We start from the raw sequence: 23,737 nt of genomic DNA, 5'->3' as shown, positions 1-23,737 counted from the left end.
CCTCTATCCTCCTCTCCTTCATCCTTTCTCTCTCTCCTCTCCTCCCTATCCTCTCCCCTGTCTCCTCTCTTCTTCCTATCCTTTCTCTCCTCTCTCCTTCCTATCCTCTCTCTCTCCTCTATCCACTCTTCTCCCTATCCTCTCTGTCTTCTCTCTCCATTTTCCTTCCTATCCTCTCTCTATCCTCTCTCTATCCTCTCTCTATCCTCTCTCTCCTCTCATCCACCTCCCTCGGCTTCCCCTTTACCTCCCCTCTACATTTCTGTTCATTTCTTTCTCCTCTTGTGTCTTTCCCTTTCCCAACCTCTATCTGTCTCTATCCCCCTCTCCTCTCCTCCCCTCACCCTCTCCTCTTCCCCCCCTCTCTTCTTCTCTCAGCCACTTGTCTAGCGCCCTGCTGCTGCCAGGGAGATGGAGGTGGGGTATTAAATGCTTAGTCAACTCCAATGCGCCCACTCCGCTCCTCCCCCTCACACACACAGTCCTCCCAACACAGCACACACAACCGACTGGCTGCTCCCATGTTGACGGCACAGTCTCCAGGCAGCAGTCGACGCTGGGGTTGGCCGTTCGGCCGTCAAGGTTTCAGAGCGCCATGCCAGGCGTTCTGGCGAGGGTAATATGCCCAGAGCGCAGCGTGACTCAGGGCTGGATCAACATTCCTGACCGGTGCCTATTCTTCCTCATCTCCCCTCTCTCCGACGTCTCATTGTTTAACCGTTGCCTGGCGTCCATTACCAGCCGTCCACGCATGGTTTGATGTGGAACACAGGCTGTACTCCGGTATTCATCCGGGAACACGCAAGAATGTGTTCTTCTTCTTCTCGTTAAAAGTATTCCGGTTCCCCGCTGGTGCTGTTGTCCTGACACGGCCAGTTCTCAAGTGCCCACATTCTGTGTGGGTGCCCCATGCGCACGTCTGTGTGCGCACGCGCGGAGTCCCACAGCGGAAGGCCTCCGTCACAGCGGAAGGCCTCCGTCACAGCGTCGACGCACGCACGTCGAGGGAGACGGCTGGTGGATGGCTCGTCGCCTCCCTCCTCCGTTAAGAGAAAGGATGTGTGATTATGAAGTCGTCAGCCATGACCCGGTATGGTTCCAGAGAAGCTCCCGTCTCCCAGGTCTTGGGGGTGCCATTGATTGGTGACCATGTGTTTGTGGCCGATAGACTGTGAAATGGTGTGTTGCTTGCACGGCTGTGTGGCACCTGCGCCCCACCAAGGTGATTGATTGGTTTGGTCATGTGGAATGTTCCCATCTGGTCTGCAGTAATGCCTTTTTTTTTTCTTCTTCTCCCTCTTCCTCATCTGTGGATAGCAAGCGCTGGCTGGAGGATAGTTAGGCTGGGAAGGCGGCAAAGGCCAAACGAAAACATTTCCACCCCCATGCACACGACGTCCGCCCCTCTCTCCCTTTTTACCGTCACAGGGAAATCAAATAGACCAAGACACAGCACCTGATTATCCCTGAGGGGGAGGGGAGGGTGGGATAAATACAATCAGGAGATCCACACCTCTCTCTCTCCCAGGCAGAGACCCAGAGAGACACCGGGGAGAAGCCCTCTGTGTGTTCTCAGTCCGTCGGAGGGGCCAGCGGTGCTTGATTTTGAAAGGCATACTTCAAGGCTTTAAGGACGTGTGTCATAATGAAGGTTGTTTTTGAACCTGCTGAATATTTAGAGGCCTTGTTCTGATTGGGAACCATTTCATGCTCCCTCTTTCAAAACTTGAGAGAGATGGAGGGAGCTTCTCTCTTTGCGCTAAAAGGAGTCTGTTTCATTTTGTGGAGAGAGCATGACTCACCTTAAGAAGTCTGTTTCATTCTCTTCTTAGATTCTTCCCTGTTTGATTCTGATTTCTCTTAATCCTAGTCTCTCTCTTTTAATTGATCTATTCATCCTAACTAATGACTAATTACATATCAGAGCGCATCAGCGGAGGCATTCATCATCGTAGAACCTAATAATCAATGACATTTCAACAAAGGAGAAAATAAATATGCAAATAAGAACTCATTAACATTTGCGCTAGCTGTTTGAATAATGCTGCTGCTGACAAGGCTGTAATTAACAGAAATTGATGCTGAGCTCAGGGTGGGAGAGAGTGACATACTTGTTTCCATAGCGCTTTGTGTGGCCCCAGTGTGAGCCCCTGGCCTACTGATACCTCGGCTGGGCTAGGCTGGACTAGCCTAGGCTACACTAGGTTGGGGTGGCCTGGGCTGGGCTGGGCCAGGCAGGGCTGGCATGGGCTAGGCTGGACTAGCCTAGGCTACACTAGGTTGGGGTGGCCTGGGCTGGGCCAGGCAGGGCTGGCATGGGCTAGGCTACACTAGGCTGGGCTAGGAAGGGCTGGGCTGGACAGGATTGTACCCATGGTGGCACATGCATGGTGGAAGAGGAGGGCTTAGAGGGTAGGTCCTCTCATTTCCCCCAGCCTCTCCTAGACCCTGCCCAGCCCTGCTCCCAGAAAGCTTGTATTTACAGTCAAACAGAACCCGCCGGAAACATCAAAAGGCAACAGGATGGATGTCCACAAACACTTGAGAGTGGGAAACAAAAGGCTCTGTTTGAAAAGCCAGGGAAAGCAGTGAGTGGGTGAGCTGTTTTGTTCCTGGTGGTGATGTTCTGAACCAGAACTTTCCACTCGAGGTCCAGTGTGTGGGATATCATAGTGGAAGCTGAGCAGGCTCATACAGTCTGTGATCTAACTGCTTTTCCAATGTTGGCCTCCTGGCTGCAGGTCACCAAGCCCAACCCCCATCACTCGTTCTGTCTCTGTTTTCCTGTCTACTTTCCTGTTTTTGTCACGGACGTGAACCGAAAATGCACAACACAATAAAGCTGTTTAGATCAGTTATTTAGACAGCTCAAAGTGCTGATTACAACAAGTCGAAGGAATTTCCTTTATTGCAAGTGTTAGCCCTGCCATATGGCCCAACATGGAACATTAACTTGACAGGGATAATGGATTGCTTTGGGTTGTAACACTAGCAGTAATACAGGGACAGGGGCATGGGGCTGGGCTCACACACTCAAACACACACACACAAACAACACGGCACACGCTGGAAAAAATTGAGTGGGAACGGACTTGAACATGTTCATCTGACTCCAGAGTTACCCCTTGTTTCCTCAGCCTATGTTGTGTGTGTTTGTTTGGTCTCTGCCTATATAAAGGCGAGGGCTCTCTTGATGGAAAAACTAAGAGGCCCTCGGAATGCATTTGAGAGGCTGTAGAGCGAGCTCACTAATTGGTTGTTTTTGTGGCTGGGGTTTTGAATTGATCCCTGGAGATCCTTAGATCACTACCTCTCACTGTATCAAAACAAGGGCACTGCACAGCACCGCGGCGCGGAAATCAATAGGGAGTCACACTCTGAATGACTTTCTCATAAGCCAGCCTTTTAATCTGAGCCCAATGTGATTTCAATATTTAATACTAGAGATGCTATTTATACACAACACATTCTCTCTGCTCGCCGAACAACGAGAGGGGCGAGGGGAAATCAATCTCTTGACATTGATCCAGAAGCATGGATACTTTAGTTTAGTTTTTTTGTTTCTATTTGAAAATTGCTTTCGATCTTGAGAGATTGCAATCATAATGACAGCATTTGGATTTCTGAATGTGCAGTAAAATATCATTACACTTTTAACATTTATTGTGTCTGGCGGACACCAAAATTGAAGGGTGTTTTCTCTTTCATTTCAAGTTGATAGATTTTTCCAAGAGAACCTGTGTGCCATTGATTTATCTGGGAGACACTGATATTCAAGGTGACTGTTCCCAGCGGACTTCATTTATATTTACATCGGTGGCAGTGACGGCTGTAATTAAACAGGTTTATTCCTGTTGGTTTTGCATCATGCGTCTGGGGGATTACGTCTGCGTCGGTGTCAAGACTGTTCTTGGTGGACACGCATGTCAACACCTGGATGGCCCTGTCGTCTTCTACCCCAGGAAGGATGATGAATTAATTTAACATCCCATCCATCACGGCCACTTCAAACTCTCCCTTGCCAGGAAGTACAACAAAATAGAAAATGTCTAAATATATGACTAGGAATACAAACTGTCACAGACAAGAATCTCCAAATGAAACAGTTGGAGGAATATTGCTTTCTGTAGCCTGACAGCACCTGCTCAGAGCAGATCTAGTAATGGGGATATTAAGGCTGTTCTGTGTTCCGTGCACGCTGTGATAGCACAGGACAGGCCTGCTCTGGGAGATAATAAACCAAGCATGGCTAATGCCATGGAAAGTTCCGGGCCTTCCCGCATCGCCTCCTGTGAAATTGGCCTCTTGTTCTGCTGGTTTCTGCTCCTTTCTCTCACAACAGGTTAGGGAGTTTTGATGGATGAGGTCTCGATTCAGACTTCTGTGCTTCATAAAGGAGAATTACGATTTAATGGCCCCGGTCATGTTCTGGCTCTGTAAATATGGGTTATTACTGAGGCCTATTCTCCTCAGATTGAGTTTGAGCTTGCCTCAGACAGAGAGAGAGAGATATCTGTGTCCTGGGTGTATTTGTAGCTAATTTGGTTGCTTGGCTGTAAAGCAACCCTAACTTTCAATAATCCATGTGATCTATTCCTGGTCCTCCATGGTCTCAGCCACACACACGTCCACCAGACATGTGTACATATATTCTGTCAGCTCAGAAGAACTCACTTACTCACCAGTAACATTATTTTATATTAGTACAGCTCTGTTATATACACAGTTATATTAGTTATACTCTTTCCTGTCACTCAATGGCCATATTGAATGAACATGGTTACTTCTCAGGCCTTAGTGAAAGTGCTGTTGAAACTTCTGAGTTTTGCCAAGTTTCAAATGGCTGAGTTAGCAGTCCAATGCAGAGGCAGCAGTGTCCTCTACTAGCTAGAATCAGAACCTACTGTCCTGTCTGCCTCCTCTCAGCCTGCAGGTACCTAAGAACTCCCTCTCTCCCTCTCTCTTTCTCTCTTTCTCTCTTTCTCTCTCTCTTCTCCCCCTATCTCTCTCTCTCTGTCTCTCTCTCTCTCTCTCTCTCTCTCTCTCTCTCTCTCTCTCTCTCTCTCTCTCTCTCTCTCTCTCTCTCTCTCTCTCTCTCTCTCTCCACACCACCCCTTGTCTTGTGCCTTGGCCTCGCCCCACACATCATACTCCACATGCGCTCTGCTCTTAAATGTGATGATTTTGGCCCATTCATCATCCCCAGTCAGAGATCTTCTATAATGTATGATGTGTCCTATTAGGGAGGGGAAGCGCCTGCTGGTGGCTTCCAGGGGGAAGCTGGGGGAGGCAGGGGGGAGGCAGGGGGGAAGCGGAGGGGGGGGGGCTGGGCCGGGCTGGTTATTGATCACAGCACCCCTCTGGCTGTCACTCCCAAAGCACTGCCAGGAGGAGATGGAGGATGCGATTAGATAAAAGGGGGTTGCAAACACATCCAGAGAGGAGGAGAAGGAGAGGGGGGGGGGAGAGGGAGTCGGAGGAAGGGAGGGAAGGACAAGAGAGGAGGAGAAGGAGAGGGGGGAAGAGGGGTTGGAGGAAGGGAGGGAAGGAAGGACAAGAGAGGAGGAGGAGATAGAGCAGAGTCAACAGGGGGGGCCTCAGCCCTGTTAATCGGTGACCTCTGTACTGGACCTTCATCAGTAGCCGCTCTCTTGCTTGGCCCCTACCCTGGTCGCTACCCCTCTCTCTCTCTCTTTCTTTTTCTCTCTCTCTCTCTCTCTCTCTCTCTCTCTCTCTCTCTCTCTCTCTCTCTCTCTCTCTCTCTCTCTCTCTCCTCGAAGTGACTCATTTGGCTTATGGTGGAGACAGGGGGGGAGGGGGGGGCAGTGGCTTCACAGCTGCGATAGCTGGCATCGGTTCCTTAAACATCAGTGTCTCAGCCAGCAGCCTGCTTGGCACAAACACTCGCCAGTAACACTTAAACAAATTGCCATTGCAATGGCTAAGGCTGTCGTACATTGTTGATTTTTAACATTCCAAGAGACTTTTCCACTCACTCTTTCTGCTTGTTTTCATCTTGTAGATGACTATGTTATGATGAATAAGCTGACATTATTTTCCCATCCACTCTGTGTTTGTGCTCTGAGCCCCTATAGATATTCCTGCCATTTACAACAGTGGTTATTTGACACTGTTACTCCAGCTGTGAAACTGAAATATACTATGTGTGTATATGTGTGTGTGTACATACATTTATATTATATCCAAGTTATTTCTTCTCCTAGCCACATCAATAAAAAATAATTAGCGTATATTTATATTTGATTTAAGAGATTAATAAAACATTCGGTATGATAGTTGCTGCCACACTTGCTGTATCTACTGAAGGGCCTCTCAGCTGTATCTGTATATTCATCTCCATTCCCTACTAGGTGCACATGTTGCTATTGTAAACAGTGGTGTGGCAGCAAGTGCCCTGACATGAGAACAGGAACATCTCTTTGTTTACCCAGGATGCACTCTCATCTGTGGGGGATCATGCGTAGCGGCACGCTAAAACAGTTAAATGCCTGTTTACCGTTTGGCTCCTCTGGGATCTTTTCCCTCCCGGCGTGGGCCGCGCTGTTGACGGCGCTCCGTTCCCTGGGCGTGTTACAACGCTTGGCTTGTTGGGGTCATGCTCGGTAGGGTCAGGGGAGCTGCCTCGCTGCCTCGCTCCTCAGCAGAGGTGCCCCGAGAGGATGTTTTTCAGCCGTGCGTGGCTGTGCTCTGGTGGGGTTTGAAACAACAACACTCACCCCATCAATTATTCACCACAGAAAGAGAGAGTGTGACACAACACATGCTGGGGAGGGATATTTCACTGTTGGACATAAATGCGTCTGCAGAGGGGAGAGAGTGCGTGAGGGCTGTAGACCCTGTCACACTGAGATGCAGCTCTGGGAACTATTAAAAAAAAAGATATGACCTTTTCATTCTTCCACAACGACAGATGTCTCAGCCCACCACGGTAGCACAGAATATATGATCTACGAGCAGAAAAGCCGCAACCAAATATCCGTTCCTTTCGCAAGAGAGGTAACCCAGAAATGTTACAGAGCATTAAAGGAGTTGTTTTGATCCCACAAGGGAAGCAGCTTTGTCAGTTAAACCACCTCACCTGATTCCTGCAGCCTCCTCTCTCTCTGGAGACGTCGTCTACAGATGTAACACGACCGTGCCCCGAAGCGTTGCTCAAATACTGTACATGCGAACAGTCTCCCCACACCTGCACACACCAGGCTGACGTTCAGATCAGTCAGCGACTCACACAATATCCCAGCTCTGCAAGTTCCTCACGCACTTAAAATATTTACCTTTTCCCCAGAGTAAACATAATTTAGTTTCCGTGCTTGCATCTAGCGCTCGTAATGTTTGGAAGCCTGACAAAAATAAATTACGTATGAGGTTCTTGTAGTTGTTTATCATTTTCACGCAGGAGCTTTCTTGTTTTTTTTTTCTTTTTCATGTCGGGGGTAAAAACTGCTGAGTTTAGATATTGTGAGGAACATGATTCATGTGTGTGGAGAGCCGTATGTTGTGTTTGCCCTCCTGACGGCTGCTGGGTAGTGTCTCGCAGGAGGAGCAGGGTACACCAGACGCACAACACTGATGAAGGCAGTCTGTCTGAGAGCATCAGGTTCCATCCGTGAATATTTATCAGTGAAAGATCAGATTGTGCAGGTTCAGACGCTAGATGCTGGTTATGGAATAGGATTGCGTGGGAAGCACAACACCATGTCAACATGTCAGCGGTGATTCTCCTTAACTAAACATTTGAAGCTTCATGTGGTATCTCTCATTGACATTAATATGTGTGGGTATTATCATAATTAAACAACTGGTATACCATATTTTTCAGAAATAAAGCCGCGGTTTATACCCAGATTTTAAATGTTTCTTGTGGTGGTGCGGCTTATATTTTGCTGCGGCTTATAGCACGTTTTTATAACAAAACAACAGTAGAAAACACTTTTTTCGCGAATGTTATTTAACCCCTTAAAGATGCTATAAAGCAAATTCCATGATTTGCTTTTCAGTAGAGCCCGACTGATATATCGGCGGGCCGATATTATTGGCAGATATTGGGCATTTTCAAAACTATCGGTATCGGCATTTATAATGGCCGATAAATGAATATTAATGTTTTTTTTTATTTTTTTTTATTGTGTTTTTGTTCAAAGGACATTAGGTTTCATATCTTAAGTTTGTATTTTTATAAATTTTATTTATCAGAAACTGCATTAACATATTATTTTAGTGAGGAAATAATAACAGGAGTCAGATGGCTATTATCAGAAGGTTGCTGGTTCGATTCCTGGCCATGTCAAATGACGTTGTGTCCTTGGGAAGGCACTTAACCCTACTTGCCTCGGGGAATGTCCCTGTACTTAGTCGCTCTGGATAAGAACTTCTGCTAAACGTGACTAAATGTAAACTACAAATAACTACTGTTAGGGAAATCAGTTTGTTTTGTTACGCGTTTCTGGATTTGTAAAATATTTTTTTATATTGGCCGATATCGGATAATCTGATTTTTAAATCACCAAATATTTGTATCGGTATCGGCCTTAAAAATCCTTTATCGGTCGGGCTCTACTTCTCAGTACATTATATACGTGTGAAATTAGTTGCTGAAAGCATGTGCAAAGCTCGAAAATGTTGTCGCACTGAAATGTGGAGTTAGACCGTTGAACAGTTTCTCACTGTTCAAACACAAAACCCCCATTCTGGTGGAGTGCGGCTTATAGAAAATGCGGCTTATTTTCCCAAAAATACGGTAGACAAATGTCAGCATACACTACCGTTCAAAAGTTTGGGGTCACTTAAAAATGTCCTTATAAGAAAAGCACTGTTTTTTTCAATGAAGATAACGTTAAATTAATCAGAAATACACTATACATTGTTAATGTGGTAAATGACTATTCTAGGTGGAAACATCTGTTTTTTAATGAAATATCTACATAGGTGTATAGAGGCCCATTTCCAGCAACTATTACTGTATGTAGGGACTGTAGGGAGTCAGGTGGCTGAGCGGTTAGGGAAGCGGGCTTGTAATCAGAAGGTTGCCAGTTCGATTCCCGGCTGTGCCAGATGACGTTGTGTCCTTGGGCAAGGCACTTCACCCTACTCGGGGGAATGTCCCTGTACTTACTGTAAGTCGCTCTGGATAAGAGCGTCTGCTAAATGACTAAATGTAAATGTATGTGTTCGAATGGTACATTGTGTTTGCTAATTGCCTTAGAAGACTAATGGATGATTAGAAGGATTAGAATTAGAATGCCAAAGGTCTGCAATGTTGTAATTGCTGCAAATGGAGCATTATTTGACGAAAGCAAAGTTTGAAGAACAAAATTTATATTTCAAATAAAAATAATTATTTCTAATAATAATAATTAACCTTGTAAATGTCTTGACTATATTTTCTATTCATTTTGAAAGTTATTTGATAAATAAAAGTGTGAGTTTTCATGGAAAACACGAAATTGTCTGGGTGACCCCAAACTTTTGAACGGTAGTGTATATGTACTCAAGGGCATCAACCTTATACAGTTTCTAGTCTAAGTGCAGCTCTCTCTGTGTCTCCTCAGGTAAATCGGAGAGGTCTACATTTCCAGCCTATGGGAGGGAGCCTGGGGTGTCTGGTTGCCAGGTAAGTTTCAAATAACAAGTTGATGTCTTTCCCCCCAAAATATGCATCTCAGTATTGTAAATCTTGTCTTTTCCTCAATGTTGATGGCCTCTTGTAACCATGGATAAAATGGAAGTGTCCATCCATGTCAGAGTGTATTGAGTGAACTGTAGCTGGAGAGAAAGAGACTATGTGTTGTGGTTGCCTGCTGTTCTGTGGTGGATGAAAAGAGGCCTCGGGAGACAACCTGAGGAATGGGACTGCAGAGATAATGAGTGAGTGATTAGACAGGTGTATGCAGGCCCCTGCTCCCCAGCCTGGTCAGTTGAGCATGGGACATCCAGATTCTCCACCACTCAGAGAAACACCACGTTCAACACCTCCATTAAGCCAGGGTCGCTGAGCACAGCCCAGCCCTCTCCACAGCCACCCAGATGTTCAACACAAAGGCCTGATTGTATACAAGCCACAGCTCTCCCTCTCTCTCTCCCTCTCCCTCTCTCTCTGTCTTTCTCTCTCTGTCTCGCAGAAAATGGCTTCCCACTAGTCTTATTGTTCCCACTACCACAAAGAGTTTAAACCCCCCATTAAAGGCAATGGGCCTCATTCACCAATATCTTCCTAAGTTATTTCTTACATTTGTTCTTAAGAAAGTTCCTAAGAAAAGTCTACGTGTGATTCATGCTGTGTTCCTAAACAGCAGAATTGTTTGCAGTTGTGGCCTTAGAATGACGAATCCCAATATTTTGTCAATTGAAAGCTTGTGCCCCGTGCTCCTATTTACCATAGGTAAACGCCCCGTCAATTCCCATAAAAGGGCATGAGATGGCAGGGCCGTGTGCACACTCAGAGAAATGTCTAAAAGATGTGGTAAAGACGGTGGAGGCCTCGACTCCAAAAGAAAGAAAAACTTTTGTAATTCTGAAGTGGAGGTACTGTTGCAAGAAGTTAGCGAAAAACTACACATCATATTTAGTAGCGTCAGCGGTTGACACAAAGCAGTAAATACGCCATTGTGTGGTGTAGTGCCAGTGTGCGGAATAGGCCTACTATGGGCCTATAAATACCTTGATCAGTCACTTATTATTGGATGGCAAGGTTCCCGTTAACATAATTGATGTGAATTGAAGGCAAAGCAAGGCTAGTTTATTTACAGTATATAGGCCTAGCACAATTCATACACAATGGCAATTCAAAGTGCTTTACAAATGAGCAGAAGTGTAAGTGTAGTGTGTATTTATTAAAACAAACAAACATATAATTATGTGTAAAATAATGAAAATAATTAGTTTATTAATTATAAAGGAGAGAAATATTCAATTTTAAATTAGAACGAACAAACTTTGCGCAAACATGTCAGCTCTCAAGTGTGTGTAAGAGTGCTCTTGTGTGTGCTTACATTCTGTTCTTACCTAAGAACAAATCCCAAATAAGAAAACATTGGTGAATGCCAGAATCTTTGTGAAAACTGCGTAAGTGGGGTTTAAGAACAAATTTGTTCGAACATTTGGTGAATGCCCATTGATATTGGGATTGAGTTTTCAGTGCAAAGTCCCGCCTTGAAGATTAGCTTTTAGGATGCAACAGAGCTATGTCTTTAGAAGATAGAGCCTCATCTTTAGGCTTAACCCGAGGTCAGTGGAGCCTCTGACCTTATTGAGCCACGCGTTAACCCACTCCCCAAACTAATGACTAATTACATTCGATAGAAAACCCCCTGCCCCTCTCCTGTCCTTTCTGTTCTGGAATACACAAGCACTACACACTGCACTCTGTGAACCACAGTCCCAGAGTGCTTTGCGCTTCCAGTCAGACACTGGTGCTAGAGCTCATTTGCTCATTCATAAAAGAGTGTTCTGAGAGGGAATGCCAGTTCAGACATTTTGGGGAGGAACCAGGGGAGTTCATGCAGGCCTGCAGCTGCTGGGATCTGAGGCTGGCAAAGACTCTGTTCTTCTGGTCGCAGAAGAAAAACAGGAAGACCAAAAAAGCCATTTCATTCCTCAGAGAATGCAGGAAGGAATGTATGCTGGAAACGGCTATATTAATATTGTATAACCCCTCTGGTGATTATCGACAGGGTTCGTCCGTTGAACCTCACACAGCAGAAGCAGAGCATCTCAGGTGCAAAGATTATCAGGCATTGTTTATCTTTTAATGAGCAACTCAATGTCCACAGCAACTTTGTAACCCCGTCTGTAAAAGGTTGATTTCACAATCCATCCTGCAAACCTAATAAATGCTAACATTTGTATTTTCCTCTCCGAGGACCAGGAAGGGAAATTTGAAATACACAAACAATCTATCAAGGGGTTGCCTTTTGGAAAGTCCAGTAATTGCTCCAGATATCTACCAATGAGCCCATCAGTTACAGGCTTGTCATCAAGCCCAGGCCACTTGCCTCGCTCAGCACCGTATTATTGCATCATTTGGACTTGATGTAGAACTCCCTGTGTTTTATTTGGTTAGATATTCATAGTGTTACAGCCAGCTGTGGCCCCTTATCCCACTGTTACCCTCGCACAGAGCTCACATCACTTAGGCAACAAGCAAGCTAGCTACAGTAGATGGGTTTTAACCTGCAGGGTGTTTTGGGGGAGGGGGAAAGGTGTGTGTGTGGGGGGGGGGGTGATGGTGGAGGGTTCCCAAGCACAAGTACCACAGGTCCCCTCGGACTGTTTCAAGTACGGTGGATTCGAGCAAGAGGACGAGAGAGTGGTCTGTGTGTGCATGTGTCGAGTGTGCGTTCCGTATCCCTGGTGATGTCGTGGTAATGAGGAGGGCTGTGTGTGTACGATTGTGTGTGTGTGTCTGAGACTGTGTCTTTGTCTGTGTGTATGTTTGTTTGTAAGGGGCGGGGGGGTTGTGCTGGTGACAGAGGGGCTGGCGTGTTGCCTGGCTGCCTGTCGGCACTGCGTTCTGCAGGTAACTCCTTCGCCTCCTGTGAGACGGATTAGGCTGATTAATGTGACAGGCTGCAGTTGACAGATGACTTCCATTATCTCCTCAAATCTGCCTGACATTTCTCAGTGCAAGATGAGCGTTGTGATGTGAAGAGGCTTTGGGCTGAGAGCCGTGCCGTTCGTACATCTTTCTGACATAAAGACTTGTGGTGGGTGTTAGACATTAGCCTGATGAGATGACTGACTTAAGTGTCATTCATGGCAAGTGGTTGCCCTGTATAATTCATCCCTGACATCGAGAACCAAGGTGTTGCCCTTTATATTTGAAGTGGGTTTACATCGTGTCAGACCCATTCATACTAAAACTCAGACAGGGGTAATTAGGCTACCGGGTCTGGGCGACTGGGCGATGATCCCTCTACTTATGACACTCACTACTACACGTTAGCATGCTAACTCAATTAGCGCTCAATCCTTTTTCTTTTAAAATCCAAGATTATGGATTTAATTTCCTGAAAGCATAACATCTTTTTTCCCCAGTAATCTTTAAATAGGATTTTCATGATACCAAATCTGTCTAATCAACACCAACGAACCCATGCTCTCCTTGCAACCCATCCATCTCCCCAGGGTCCTAATACCGGTAGATTAGACAGTAATTGGTAGTTGATCTGATCTTGGTAGCTCCACTCCACTCCTACCCCACGCTGGCTTCTAAAAAAGAAACGCTAATATCGCTTTGAGGATGTGATATCATTGAACAAAGAGGGCAGGCAGCAGCCGAACTGGGTCTGTTGTGCCATGTCAATGTCAAGGCTGTAGCCTCACTGACAGGTTGTCAGTTTGCAGTGCCTGTCCCCCCCCCCCCCCCCACTCCTCCTGTTCCTCCTGCAGTAAAGCTGTGCCAGAGCTGATTTTCACAGGACTTGATGGCCTTCATTTCAATCTGTCGAAATTAGGACTTCTGGTATTTTTAGAAGATCACATCCAAGAGATGACCTTGTTGTGATAGTCGGTTGATGCGTGTAATGATATTTATCTTTATGTAGAATAGGTTCAATTTCACATCACGAGCATAACATGATAAAATTGATTTTTGAGTTACATTGTTGTTGTAGTTTTTTACATCATTACAGCCCAAGGTCAGAACTGTCTTTGTGCCTGACCTCTATTGGATTGACGTGTCAGTGCTTACTGTGTCAATCTACCACCACTCCCAGTCTTCCACTGAGAATTTCTTAAGGCACACAAGATGATGCCAGACTAGGCTAGGAGCCCAGAGAGAGAGAGAGAGAGAGAGAGAGAGAGAGAGAGAGAGAGAGAGAGAGAGAGAGAGAGAGAGAGACTAGTTCTATAACCACTCACCTGCTTCTCTTAACTGACCTCAGTCTCAATTTAAGGCTTGCAACTAATTGGCCTAAGTGGGCCAGAGCCTTAATTGATACCTTCAGCCAGTTTGCTCGGGACACAGTTAGTGGATTGGATATTGGTAAAGGAAGAAGAACAGATCTGACATAGGATGGACCATCCAGCCAGCCAGTCCACCTGGGCCAGTCACCTGGGAAGCCTGCTAATCTGAGCCAGTCAGATGCCGTTTTGGGACAGCTCTGTGTCCACTAATTGGATACGTGTGCCTGAGATCATAGGCTGGTCCAGCAGTCTGCTGCTCCCTGGCTCGGGTGCCACACTTTGTCCAGTTAAGCCGCCCTGTTTTTTTTTTTTTTCTTCAGGGAGACGACAGCTCCAGAGATCAGACAGATGGTTTAATGAGCCTTTAGCTGGCCACCTCTCCTTCCTCTCCCCCCCGCCTCCCCCTCCTTCCTGGTAGAGCTTCTCCTCTCATCTCCCAGGAGCCAGGACGTGTCCCTGGCCTGCTGTGTGTGGAGATGCCCTCGGGCAGTGATCGCTGCTGATCAATACTGCTCCACTGCAGCCTGGAGGAGAGGGAAATCACTAGGTCAGCCTGATTGGATCGATTTCTCCTTGGAGTTCACTGGAGCTGCTAACAGCGCCACATCCCAGAGCAAACTCTCTCTCTGTCTCTCTTTATGTGTTTGTGTGTGTGTTTGTAATGGCTATTGAAATTTCAATCTTGAAATTCGATCCCTTATGCTGATGAACTGTCACAAAAACAATATTTACAATAACGATCAAACAGTGCCATCCTTCAGATATTTACCCATTATGCTGATTTATCTTATTGCCTTCTCATCTTTGTTGATTTGTTGGCTGTAAAATAAAAGAAGGCTTGAAGTATGATGGCTTTGCTAGGTGGACATGCATTCATAAAGATCTGTGCTCATCTGGTTTTGTGAATCGAGGTTTAACTGTCTTCCCCATTAAAGACAAACGTGTTTTATCTCTGGGTAGATTATTGGGGAGTTATGGTAATGCTGCCCACACTGGTGGCCCCCTTACTCCCACAGGAGCACACTTCCATGATGCTGCTCAGTGGATTTATTAACAGTCTTTAACAGAGCATTAGGGGGATGGCTGATTCATGACTAACCGTCTCAGTGATCAAACTTGACAGTGCATGAGTTCACTAGCAGGCTGAGTTGTGTTTGAGCTCCTGGTAGCATACTGTTTGTCACACCCTGACAACCTGCTCAAGACTCTCTCTCCGTGTGTCTGTGCCCCTACTGCAGGCTAGCACGCGCGCCGACATCGCCTTGGCCAGTCCCGGGCCGGCACCGGCGCCAGGAAAGTCGCCTGCGTCGTTCTACTCCTTCACCGGGGCCAATCCCAGAAGACGCTCTCTACAGGACCCCAAACCAGTTGGTCAGTGCCAGTTAGCTAGTAACCTGCTATTAACAGTCTACTGAATACTATTAAACACATTATATTTTACATGTGAAATGTTGTATCTTAAGAAAAGGTCTATCTGAAGCTGTATAAAATCAACCCTGTATACAGTATTGTTGTGACACAGTTTCCTCAGTAAACACAGTATAGTGGACTCTCAGAAGGGACGGATATCCAGCTCCTGTTCTAGACAAAGACAGATCTCGGGCTTGTTTTACTTGAAGTGACCTTGTTTGTAAGAAGCCATTGATCTGTTTTCCCTAGCTCCCTGAACAAGCCTGCCCTGTCCAAGTCCCCGTGTTTACCCTGAACGATTAATGACTTCTTTTAAAGCTGACTCTTTAAAGCTTGGCTGAAAAGATTTGATAGTGATAAGTGTAATGAATGGCTCAACATGCAAGCAATAGGTGGCTTTTTCTTTTCTTTTTTGACACGCTGCTATTTGACGAAGTTGGTCTTCCCTCTCTCTCCATGTCAAGGAGTGTGTGGTGTGCTGTGTTTACCTCGCGCAAAAACTCCTTCTTCTGCCTGAACCCTGTTTTATCTCTCCACAGATCCTCAACAAACAAAGAAAGTTCGCAAGGTCCCTCCTGGCTTACCTTCATCTGTGAGTGAAGATTATTTCATCTGCCTGCTTCACAGCTCACAGAAATAGATCTCTCTGTGAGCGTACCCAAACACGTGCACAGAGGCACACACCCAGGCACACACACTCACAGGCACACTCGCACAAACAAAGGGAGCTGTTGACACCACTGTCACACAAACTTAGTCGGGATTTTTGTTTGTTTTTGTGCGCTCTTCAAAGACCCCCTCGACATAGACACCAGCGGTGCTTACTTGATGTGATGTGTGAGGGAGGCCACAGACCAGCCGTGTTGTTTTTATGTTCTTGTGTCTGTGTGTGTCGCAGCCCTACGTGTGTGTGTGTGTGTACATTGGGGGTGATTGATTTTGGGGGGCTGCCCTGTCACAGCGTGGCCTCCTCAAAGGCCCTCCTGAGGGACGGGGCGCGGGGTAGCAGAGCTGTCAGAGCGCATCCACAGCACTGCTCTTTTGATGTTTAATTAGTCATTATGTAGCCGAACAGGAGGACAGACAGAGATTAATAGCACCGAATCGGAGACATTTCCATGGGTAATAATCCCGGTGGAGCAGAAGACATTAGGATGCAGAGGAAGTGTGGAGCTCAGCTTGCCTCCGCCTGGGCCTGCCCTTGTTAATATGCAGGAATCACTAAAGTCAGATGTTCATTGTGAAAACTGGTGGATTTTCAAAGCTTCTGTTAAGCCTCGCTTTAACTCCTCAGCACTGGTACCAGAGAATGGCTTCTTGAAGAAACAGCAACTGGTTTGCAGAGATCCCCTCTTTCTACGCTTTTGTGCTAAAGGAAGGATTCGTCGTCCGAGAACAAAACGGGGGCGTCTCGGAGGTTGGATTTGCGTTTTCGGGAGCCGCAATAATCGGGAGCCCGCCGCCGCCGCACCTCTGGAATTGAACGTCGGAACAGGACGCGGCACATGAGAGACACAGAGATGTGTGTTTTTGTTTCTGGGAATCTGGGTTTGAATCCTACTTTTCAGGGGAGCAGAGGGGGGGAGGGGGGGGGGAGCTGTCTAGGGCAGCATGGAGAAGAGCCCTGTCTTCCTCTTCTTAAGCACGTGAAGTATGGTGGTGTTTTTGTGGGGGGGTATTTGGAGGGGCGAGAGGAGGGGGGCTCCAGAGAAGAAGGGAGGGAGGCAAAGAAAGATTGGTTGCCTTGCGGGGTACATCCCTTTGTTGTGTAAATGGATGCAGGGCTTTTATTTGTCAGTACTTAACACATGGGCGCAGGTGCACTTGCGTGACTCATAACGGCACAATCAAAGTAGCAGCACGGGCCCGGATGCAAAGAGTAGTGACAGACACCAGGAGGATGTGCTGCCTCCTCTCTGTCTCTCTGTCTCTCTCTCTGCTTGCTGTGTAGGAGACCAGGGCTGGATCTCAGAGGAACTGTTTAGGTGTGTGCGAATACGGGGAAATGCTTTTGTATGACGCTTGATAGTATTCAAATGCAGAGTGAGGTTATTTCTGTCTCCAGACAGGTTAAGGCTGGGCCAGGTTCTGGTGGTGGTGGTGGTGGTGGTGGTGGGGGGGTTGGCTGGAGGTCTGGTGGTGTCAGCGAGAAGGAGGTGGTGAGGTGGGGGGGTTTGGAGGGGGCTGCTAGTAGGAGGTGTCAGAAAGGCGGAGGAGGGGGTATGAGATGTAGGAGGGTGTATGGGGGCAGCTTATAGGTGTTTAGAGGTTATAGATAGCGGCTATTAGGCAGGTGATGGCAACTTGGTTGTGAGCGGGTGGGGTTGGGCTAGATGCTGGTGTATGTGGGGCTGGTTCTGAAGCACACGCCACGCCACATCCACACCCACACCACTGAACTGGCGGGCGGAGTGGTGGTGGGGAGGGTGTTCAGAGGTGTGGATGTGCACCTGGAGCGCTGGGTTGCCGGGGGCAGCTGTGCAACGAGCCTGCAGGTAGCTGGAAAGCAGGAATGCCACTGCAGATACCGCTGAAAGCTTTTGCTTGTGTAAGCACCAGGCCTTCACCAGAGGCCTTGAATAGCTGCTTGATAAACAAAATGAACACAATGCTTCCTATCATTATTTCCCCTGCTGGGAATTCTCTCTTATTTATTTATTTCGATTTCTTTTTTCTTTTTCACTCTCCTAACCTAAAAATAGTTAAGGAGTTTGAATCTGAGGAGGAGTACGTTTAAATGCGATCCTGCTGTGTGTATATACACATGAAAGTTTATGTTTGAATCTAAATATTTATGAAGGCACATCCCCTGTGCATTAAAGGTTTCCCCCTGCAGTATATACCCGGACGTAGGGCCTATCAGGAAGAGCCAGCCAGTGATTGCAAACATGCACATGTTTATAGACCTATTACTTTTTTTTTTTTTTTTTTCATAACCCACTTTACAGTCCAAGTCCTCCTGACGACTTTAGGAGTGTGTCTGCATGTGTGCTTGCGTGTGTTTGTGTGTGCACGTGTGCCCTCGTACGGTATGTTTATTCCGATGCCAAATCAACTTCATCAGTCAGCTTGATAAGCAGCTTTTTAGCTTGATTAGCGCTTTTCTTTCCTCCCCTTTGAAGTCTAGATGAACCTAAGCTGTGCACACTGTTGAAACCCACGTGAGGATTAGCTGTCTCTCACAAGCCCGACAAACACGACGCCATAACTCGCGACGGTAAAAGCCGCGGCGTGTCTCTCGGATACGATCGAGCCGTCGTCGTGGCGTGCAGCCGGTCCTGCGGCTCCTCGGGAGCGTTGTCGCTCAGCCTGTGGTTGAAGTGAAGGACTTGACGTGCGGTGGCTGGCCGGAGCGTCCGCCGTGCGGCGGCGTGGAGGGGCGCTGAGCAGGGACGCTGTCGGCCAGCTGTGTGGGCACCTGGGCTGGGCCCTGTCTGACAGCAGGGAGACACGCCACTGCGTGGCTCCTGGGGAAAAGCTGTATCTTGTAGATATTCGTGCGTAGCTTGCAGGGTATGGCTGGTGTGTTTGTGTGTGTGTGTTTGCTCATGCGTCTGTGTGTGTAAATAGCCTTTAGGCTATTTACACACACAGACGCACAGACGCATCCAATAGGGCTTTTTTTACGCGCCCTTGTCAGAGGCTCAACGGCTTGATGTGACACTTCCTCCCTGGCTGTGGTGACGGTATGGCTGGAGGAGAGAAGAAAGTGGCGGGCGGGGGGGGGGGGCAGGGGGGTGTAGAGAGGGGGGGGTGTCGTCTTCCTTCAGGGACATTTGCAAGCGAGAACCCTGGCTGTGAATGACAACAACAAAAAAAGAAATCGTCATTTGCTTTTGACAGATCACTCCGACACCCTTGTTTCTGGGAGCTTTTACACTTAGTGGGAAGACAGGCTCTGGAGGAGAGGAAGTTGGCCACAGGGTGTGAGACCAATACACAGGATTTTGCCTTGCGGTGCAGTTGGGTGAATGACACACAGAGGAGATCTTCTCCCTCTCCTCCTCTCCCTGTCTCCCTCTCCTCACTCCCCCTCTTCTCCTCTTATCCACTATCTTTCTTCCTCCTTCTCCCTTTCCCCTCCTTTCTGTCACTACTTGTGTGTGTGTGTGTGTGTGCGTGTGCGTGTGCGTGAGCTTCCTCCGCCATTGTCACCGTGTGGATGTTGCTTAGACAGCCACCTGCAGGCGGAGCAAGGAACTGCAGGCAGGAAACCCTCTCCTTTGTTTTGCCTTTGAACCACAGCAGGTCAGGACCTGGAGAAGGGTTCCTCTGGTGAATAGACGTGCCTGGGGATGAAACGCGTCAGCAAAGCCTTGTGCAAATACAGCGAAAGACACTCTGTTTGATGTGGTTCTTTCATCTAGGCTGTCTTGCATAGACGACTATGATGTGTGCTCCAGGATTGTCTGTTATTTCACAGTCCCAGATGACTTGCTTAACCTTCACATTCATCCGTGTTCCACAAGCTTGCGTGGGAGGCTTCTGTTCTGTGACAGTCTAGGTCTATCGCCTTCTGAGTTTAACATGAATGAATCAAATGCTTTGTTCTTGAAGGCACAGACCTTGTCGTTGTCATTTACAGTAGTTGGTGTGTCATCATGCTTTTTTGTGGTTGGTCAATAAACGTATGCTTCTGGAATTTTACGTTTCTTTGTCAAATGGCTTAGAGTGGGATTTTGTATTCGAAAACTCCAGAGGACATGGAGTCTCCCTGTCCTTGCTGGTTCCAGCCCAGCTACCACCCCTGCTCAGTCCTGAAGGGTCAACCACCAGGGGGCAGTGTGTGAGGCCCTGGTCTGGTCTCGTGTGTGGAGGTGGGCGGATGAGCTCATCAGATGGCTGACTAGATAGATAACTGGTGTGATCCTGACCAGAGTCGTACCCATCTCCAGGACACCCCGGGTGTGTTCATCTCTGCTCGTTGAGGTTGACCACTGACACCGAGAGACAGAGATGAAGGAGCAAGCACACCAGCCAGAGCTCCCTCCTGCTTTCATCTACCGGGGAGGAAAGGGAGTTCAAGAACAGAGAGCACAAATTAATGCACAGATTAAAGTCATTACTCACATTCCGGGCCTGTTGTCAATGACTTATGGCAGGCATGCGTGAGGGCGCTGTGTTAACCCAGGTCTGGAGAGGGCCTGGCAGTCACAGCAGGGGCCTCTGTCAACCATCAGCCCTAATTAGGTTAGGAGGCCCCGCACGCTATTCTGGGCCCCTGTCAGCCCGGTGACTGTGCTGAGAGCACAGCAACACGTGAAGATCACTCCAGGACACTGAAAGGATCCACTCCCAGTTGATTGGTTAAACGATGGGCGAATCCTGGCATGGCTGAAGGTAGAAGCAGGGTTGATCCCTTTGAGTGGAATGAGTGTTGTGTGAAAGGCTGAGACACTGGCACACACACTACTGACCAACCGTAGGCTGCTGTGGGGGTTCTGGGCGGGAGGAGAGACCGAGGCCTAGTTTCACCTCCAGCCAAACACACCTGCCTTCTCCAGCCCTTCGAATGCTTACTGGATTACAGGGCCCGCGTAAACAGATTAAAACACAAATCTTTTAGTTGGAACCTTCCTGTTGTTATTTGGTTATAATTTGTGCATATGCATACATTACTGAATGGGGGTTGCTGAGATGAATTCGGCTATACCCCAGAAATGTGCTTGGTTGTTTTCTTTTTGTAGGAGACATTGGAAGATACGTCTATACAGTTTTAGGACAACAAAGGGAATTCAAATTTGAACAAAGTTGGGTGGAGCGTGGCTGGTCAGTCGTTAAAATCATATTTGGATGAGAGAGTGGGTGTATTGGCCAGTAGTCAGAGATAGGGAGGGTTGAACAGGGAACTGTTGCTCGTTATCTTGTCTGTAGTTCGAAGATGCATTGCACAGTCTGAGCGACCTGCTGGGTGGGTAGGACGTTTGCGTATGGGTGTGACGTCATCCCAGTTAGCTAGGCCAGCTCATCCACGGCCGAGACAGGATTGCCATGCTATACATGCATAGAGCGTGGCAGTTACACCATAGGATGCGTGCTTGGGTGCGTGCGTGTGTGTGTTTACCCAGAGCACACACACACACACAGAAAGCCTGCTTTATAAATAACTTCTTCTTTTTTTCCTGCACACCTCCGTGCTCCGCGCATGCAAAGCGTTAGGGAAATAAGAGGAGCAGGAGGAAACTGGTGTGTTGCTAGACTTTCACCAACGTCTCAAACTGACGTCTGTGGCCTGTCTGGAACTGGAGCAGCCCGCGAATGAGGAAACACGCCTGCTTCGTCAACGCTTTTCTCTTGTAAATCATCTGCGCAATGTGGAGGGAATGTGTCATTAAGACAAGGTGGTGCTGTGCGTGGCTCTTCTGTGAACTCCTTCTGGGGGGGTTAAACTGAGATTAAGAGTCCCCTCTCTGCAACCCCCCCGCCCCCCCCAACCCCCTCCTTTGCCACTCCCTCTGTAAAAAGCCCAGCTTCTCACAGGAAACAATCCCCGGGGCTCATGACCTCATGGTTCAAATCCATGTGTGAGCTGAGATGGGAGGTGACCTCGGCGTGTGGATTTGCTCAATCTCCTTCAACACTCAAACAGGCCTTCTGGTAAGCAACTCTCGAGGCTGCTCTGAGAAGGGTTCAGTGAGCAGGTGGATCGTTGGTCGAGGTGTGAGGTTGGTCAGTGAGCTAAAGGCTTGGCCTACTTGGAGTCAGTTTCAGATAGACTGCGCTAACCTGGTCCATCTAGAGGCTGACTGGTGTGGGACAGAGTTTCCTGTAGAGCAGGGCTCAGAGTCAGGGCCCTACAGTGGATCACAAGGTCTTCTGCTTGCTTTTAGGAAGGGATGAGTTACAGGGCTTACTTCTCTACCTCAGGACAACATAGCAGATCACTGATGGCTGAGGAGCAATACTGAATTGTGAGTATTTCTTAGATGTTATCAAATAATGTATGTGTGTGGGTCTACTACAAAGAAACCAGTTAGAAAGATGATGAGGATATGGCTCTTTAAGACAATTTGCATACAGTATTCTGGCTTTGTGAACAACACATGGATGCTCTTCGACCAATTTGGTGTCCATCTCTCTTTCCTCATTTTCTTTGAGCTTTCATGTTCTTTTTTCTCAGCCCGGTCTTCTGTGCCTCGGCTCGTTTTTGGATCCTTCAAACACACTTCTATCATGGCAATTTTCCTTAAAGCATCAACTTGAAACGGTTCCAGATATAAAGTGGTACCAGCATGTAGACCCACTGCCTTGGAAGAGTTTAAAAGAATCCCAAAGAAGAAAGAGGAATAAATAATAATAGTACCAAAGGAAAAACATAATAAACTGTAGTTTTCTCTGGAAAAACGGGGCCTTTCATCTTTTTTTATAACAATAGTGCTCTGAATGAGTCCACAGACTTGTGTTTGGTCCAGGAAGCGGCCAGTGGCAGACATGAAAGACTCCATGGAGTCTGGGTGGAGTGGATTTGAAGTGTCTCTGTATGGTACCAGGGTCAGAAATCTCTCCTCTGCTCTGCTCTGCCCTGCTCGCCTCTGCTCTATTTCCTCCCTCCCTTCCATCGGTGAGTTCTCAGTTCTCCCTTTTGCTCTCATCTCCTCAGTGAGGTGGTTGTCTCCTGGTCTTTGTTACCCGGGGCTGCAAGAACTAGACCATCCCAGTCCTGTTGCCTGACTTCACAGCGCAGTCTCTTGCAGCTGTCGCAAACTGTCTGTTTACAGTCAGAACCACACTGAAGTATTTTTCCCCGACAACATACAGTCTCATGTCGGTGGTCACACTGAACATCAGCTGTAACGTAAACGTTGTATGGAAACACTGACAGGACATGTACACTTTGGCTCAGATGTGGTAGGACATCATCCTTCCCTTCCTTCCATCTCTCCTCCACGCCTACCTCTTTCATTTCCCCCCCTCTCTCTCTCTCTTTCTCTCTCTCTCTCTCTCTCTCTCTCTCTCTCTCTCTCTCTCTCTCTCTCTCTCTCTCTCTCTCTCTTTCATTTCACTATCCTATGTTTTATTCTTTTAAAAAGGACCAAATCAGACTTCCTATCAGTGTCATCTTGTTCTATACTCTTTCTGCACCGAGTGACCGCTGTCCCAGGTGAATGCTAATTGCACATTTGTTGATTGTGGGAACAGGTTAATGCTCCAGCCAGATGGCAGTTTAAAAGAGAAACCCTATCCGTCAGTTTAACCTCACCAATCTAACACTAATTAAATCATAAAAAAACAGAAGCTGAACCCATCCAGGATTAGAACCTGTGGTGGAGACCATTCTTCCAACACTTTATTTACATACACGTCATTTGTTTGCTTTTGAAGGAATTCAAATGAACGATATCCTGCCTAAAAGCAAATGGTTTAGTTCCAGTTCGTTGGTGTTCCCCTGCAGAAAATCTCTAAT

At 47.3% G+C, this 23,737-nt stretch overlaps 1 protein-coding gene across 3 annotated transcripts in view; it reads left to right on the top strand.

The window, feature by feature from the left end:
• The window catches only part of tcf12 (transcription factor 12), a 77,653-nt gene that overhangs the window by 30,562 nt on the left and 23,354 nt on the right, over nucleotides 1-23,737 (top strand). For all 3 annotated transcript variants that reach the window (XM_062470923.1, XM_062470921.1, XM_062470922.1), the window contains exons 6-8: nucleotides 9,570-9,631; nucleotides 15,162-15,294; nucleotides 15,873-15,925. In XM_062470923.1, coding sequence (XP_062326907.1) covers nucleotides 9,570-9,631; nucleotides 15,162-15,294; nucleotides 15,873-15,925 — 248 coding nt within the window. The remainder of the gene's footprint in view (nucleotides 1-9,569; nucleotides 9,632-15,161; nucleotides 15,295-15,872; nucleotides 15,926-23,737) is intronic.

The sequence above is a fragment of the Osmerus eperlanus genome, chromosome 10 (assembly GCF_963692335.1).
Source record: "Osmerus eperlanus chromosome 10, fOsmEpe2.1, whole genome shotgun sequence".
Lineage (NCBI taxonomy): Eukaryota > Metazoa > Chordata > Actinopteri > Osmeriformes > Osmeridae > Osmerus > Osmerus eperlanus.
This window is presented reverse-complemented; position numbering and strand designations above follow the sequence as displayed.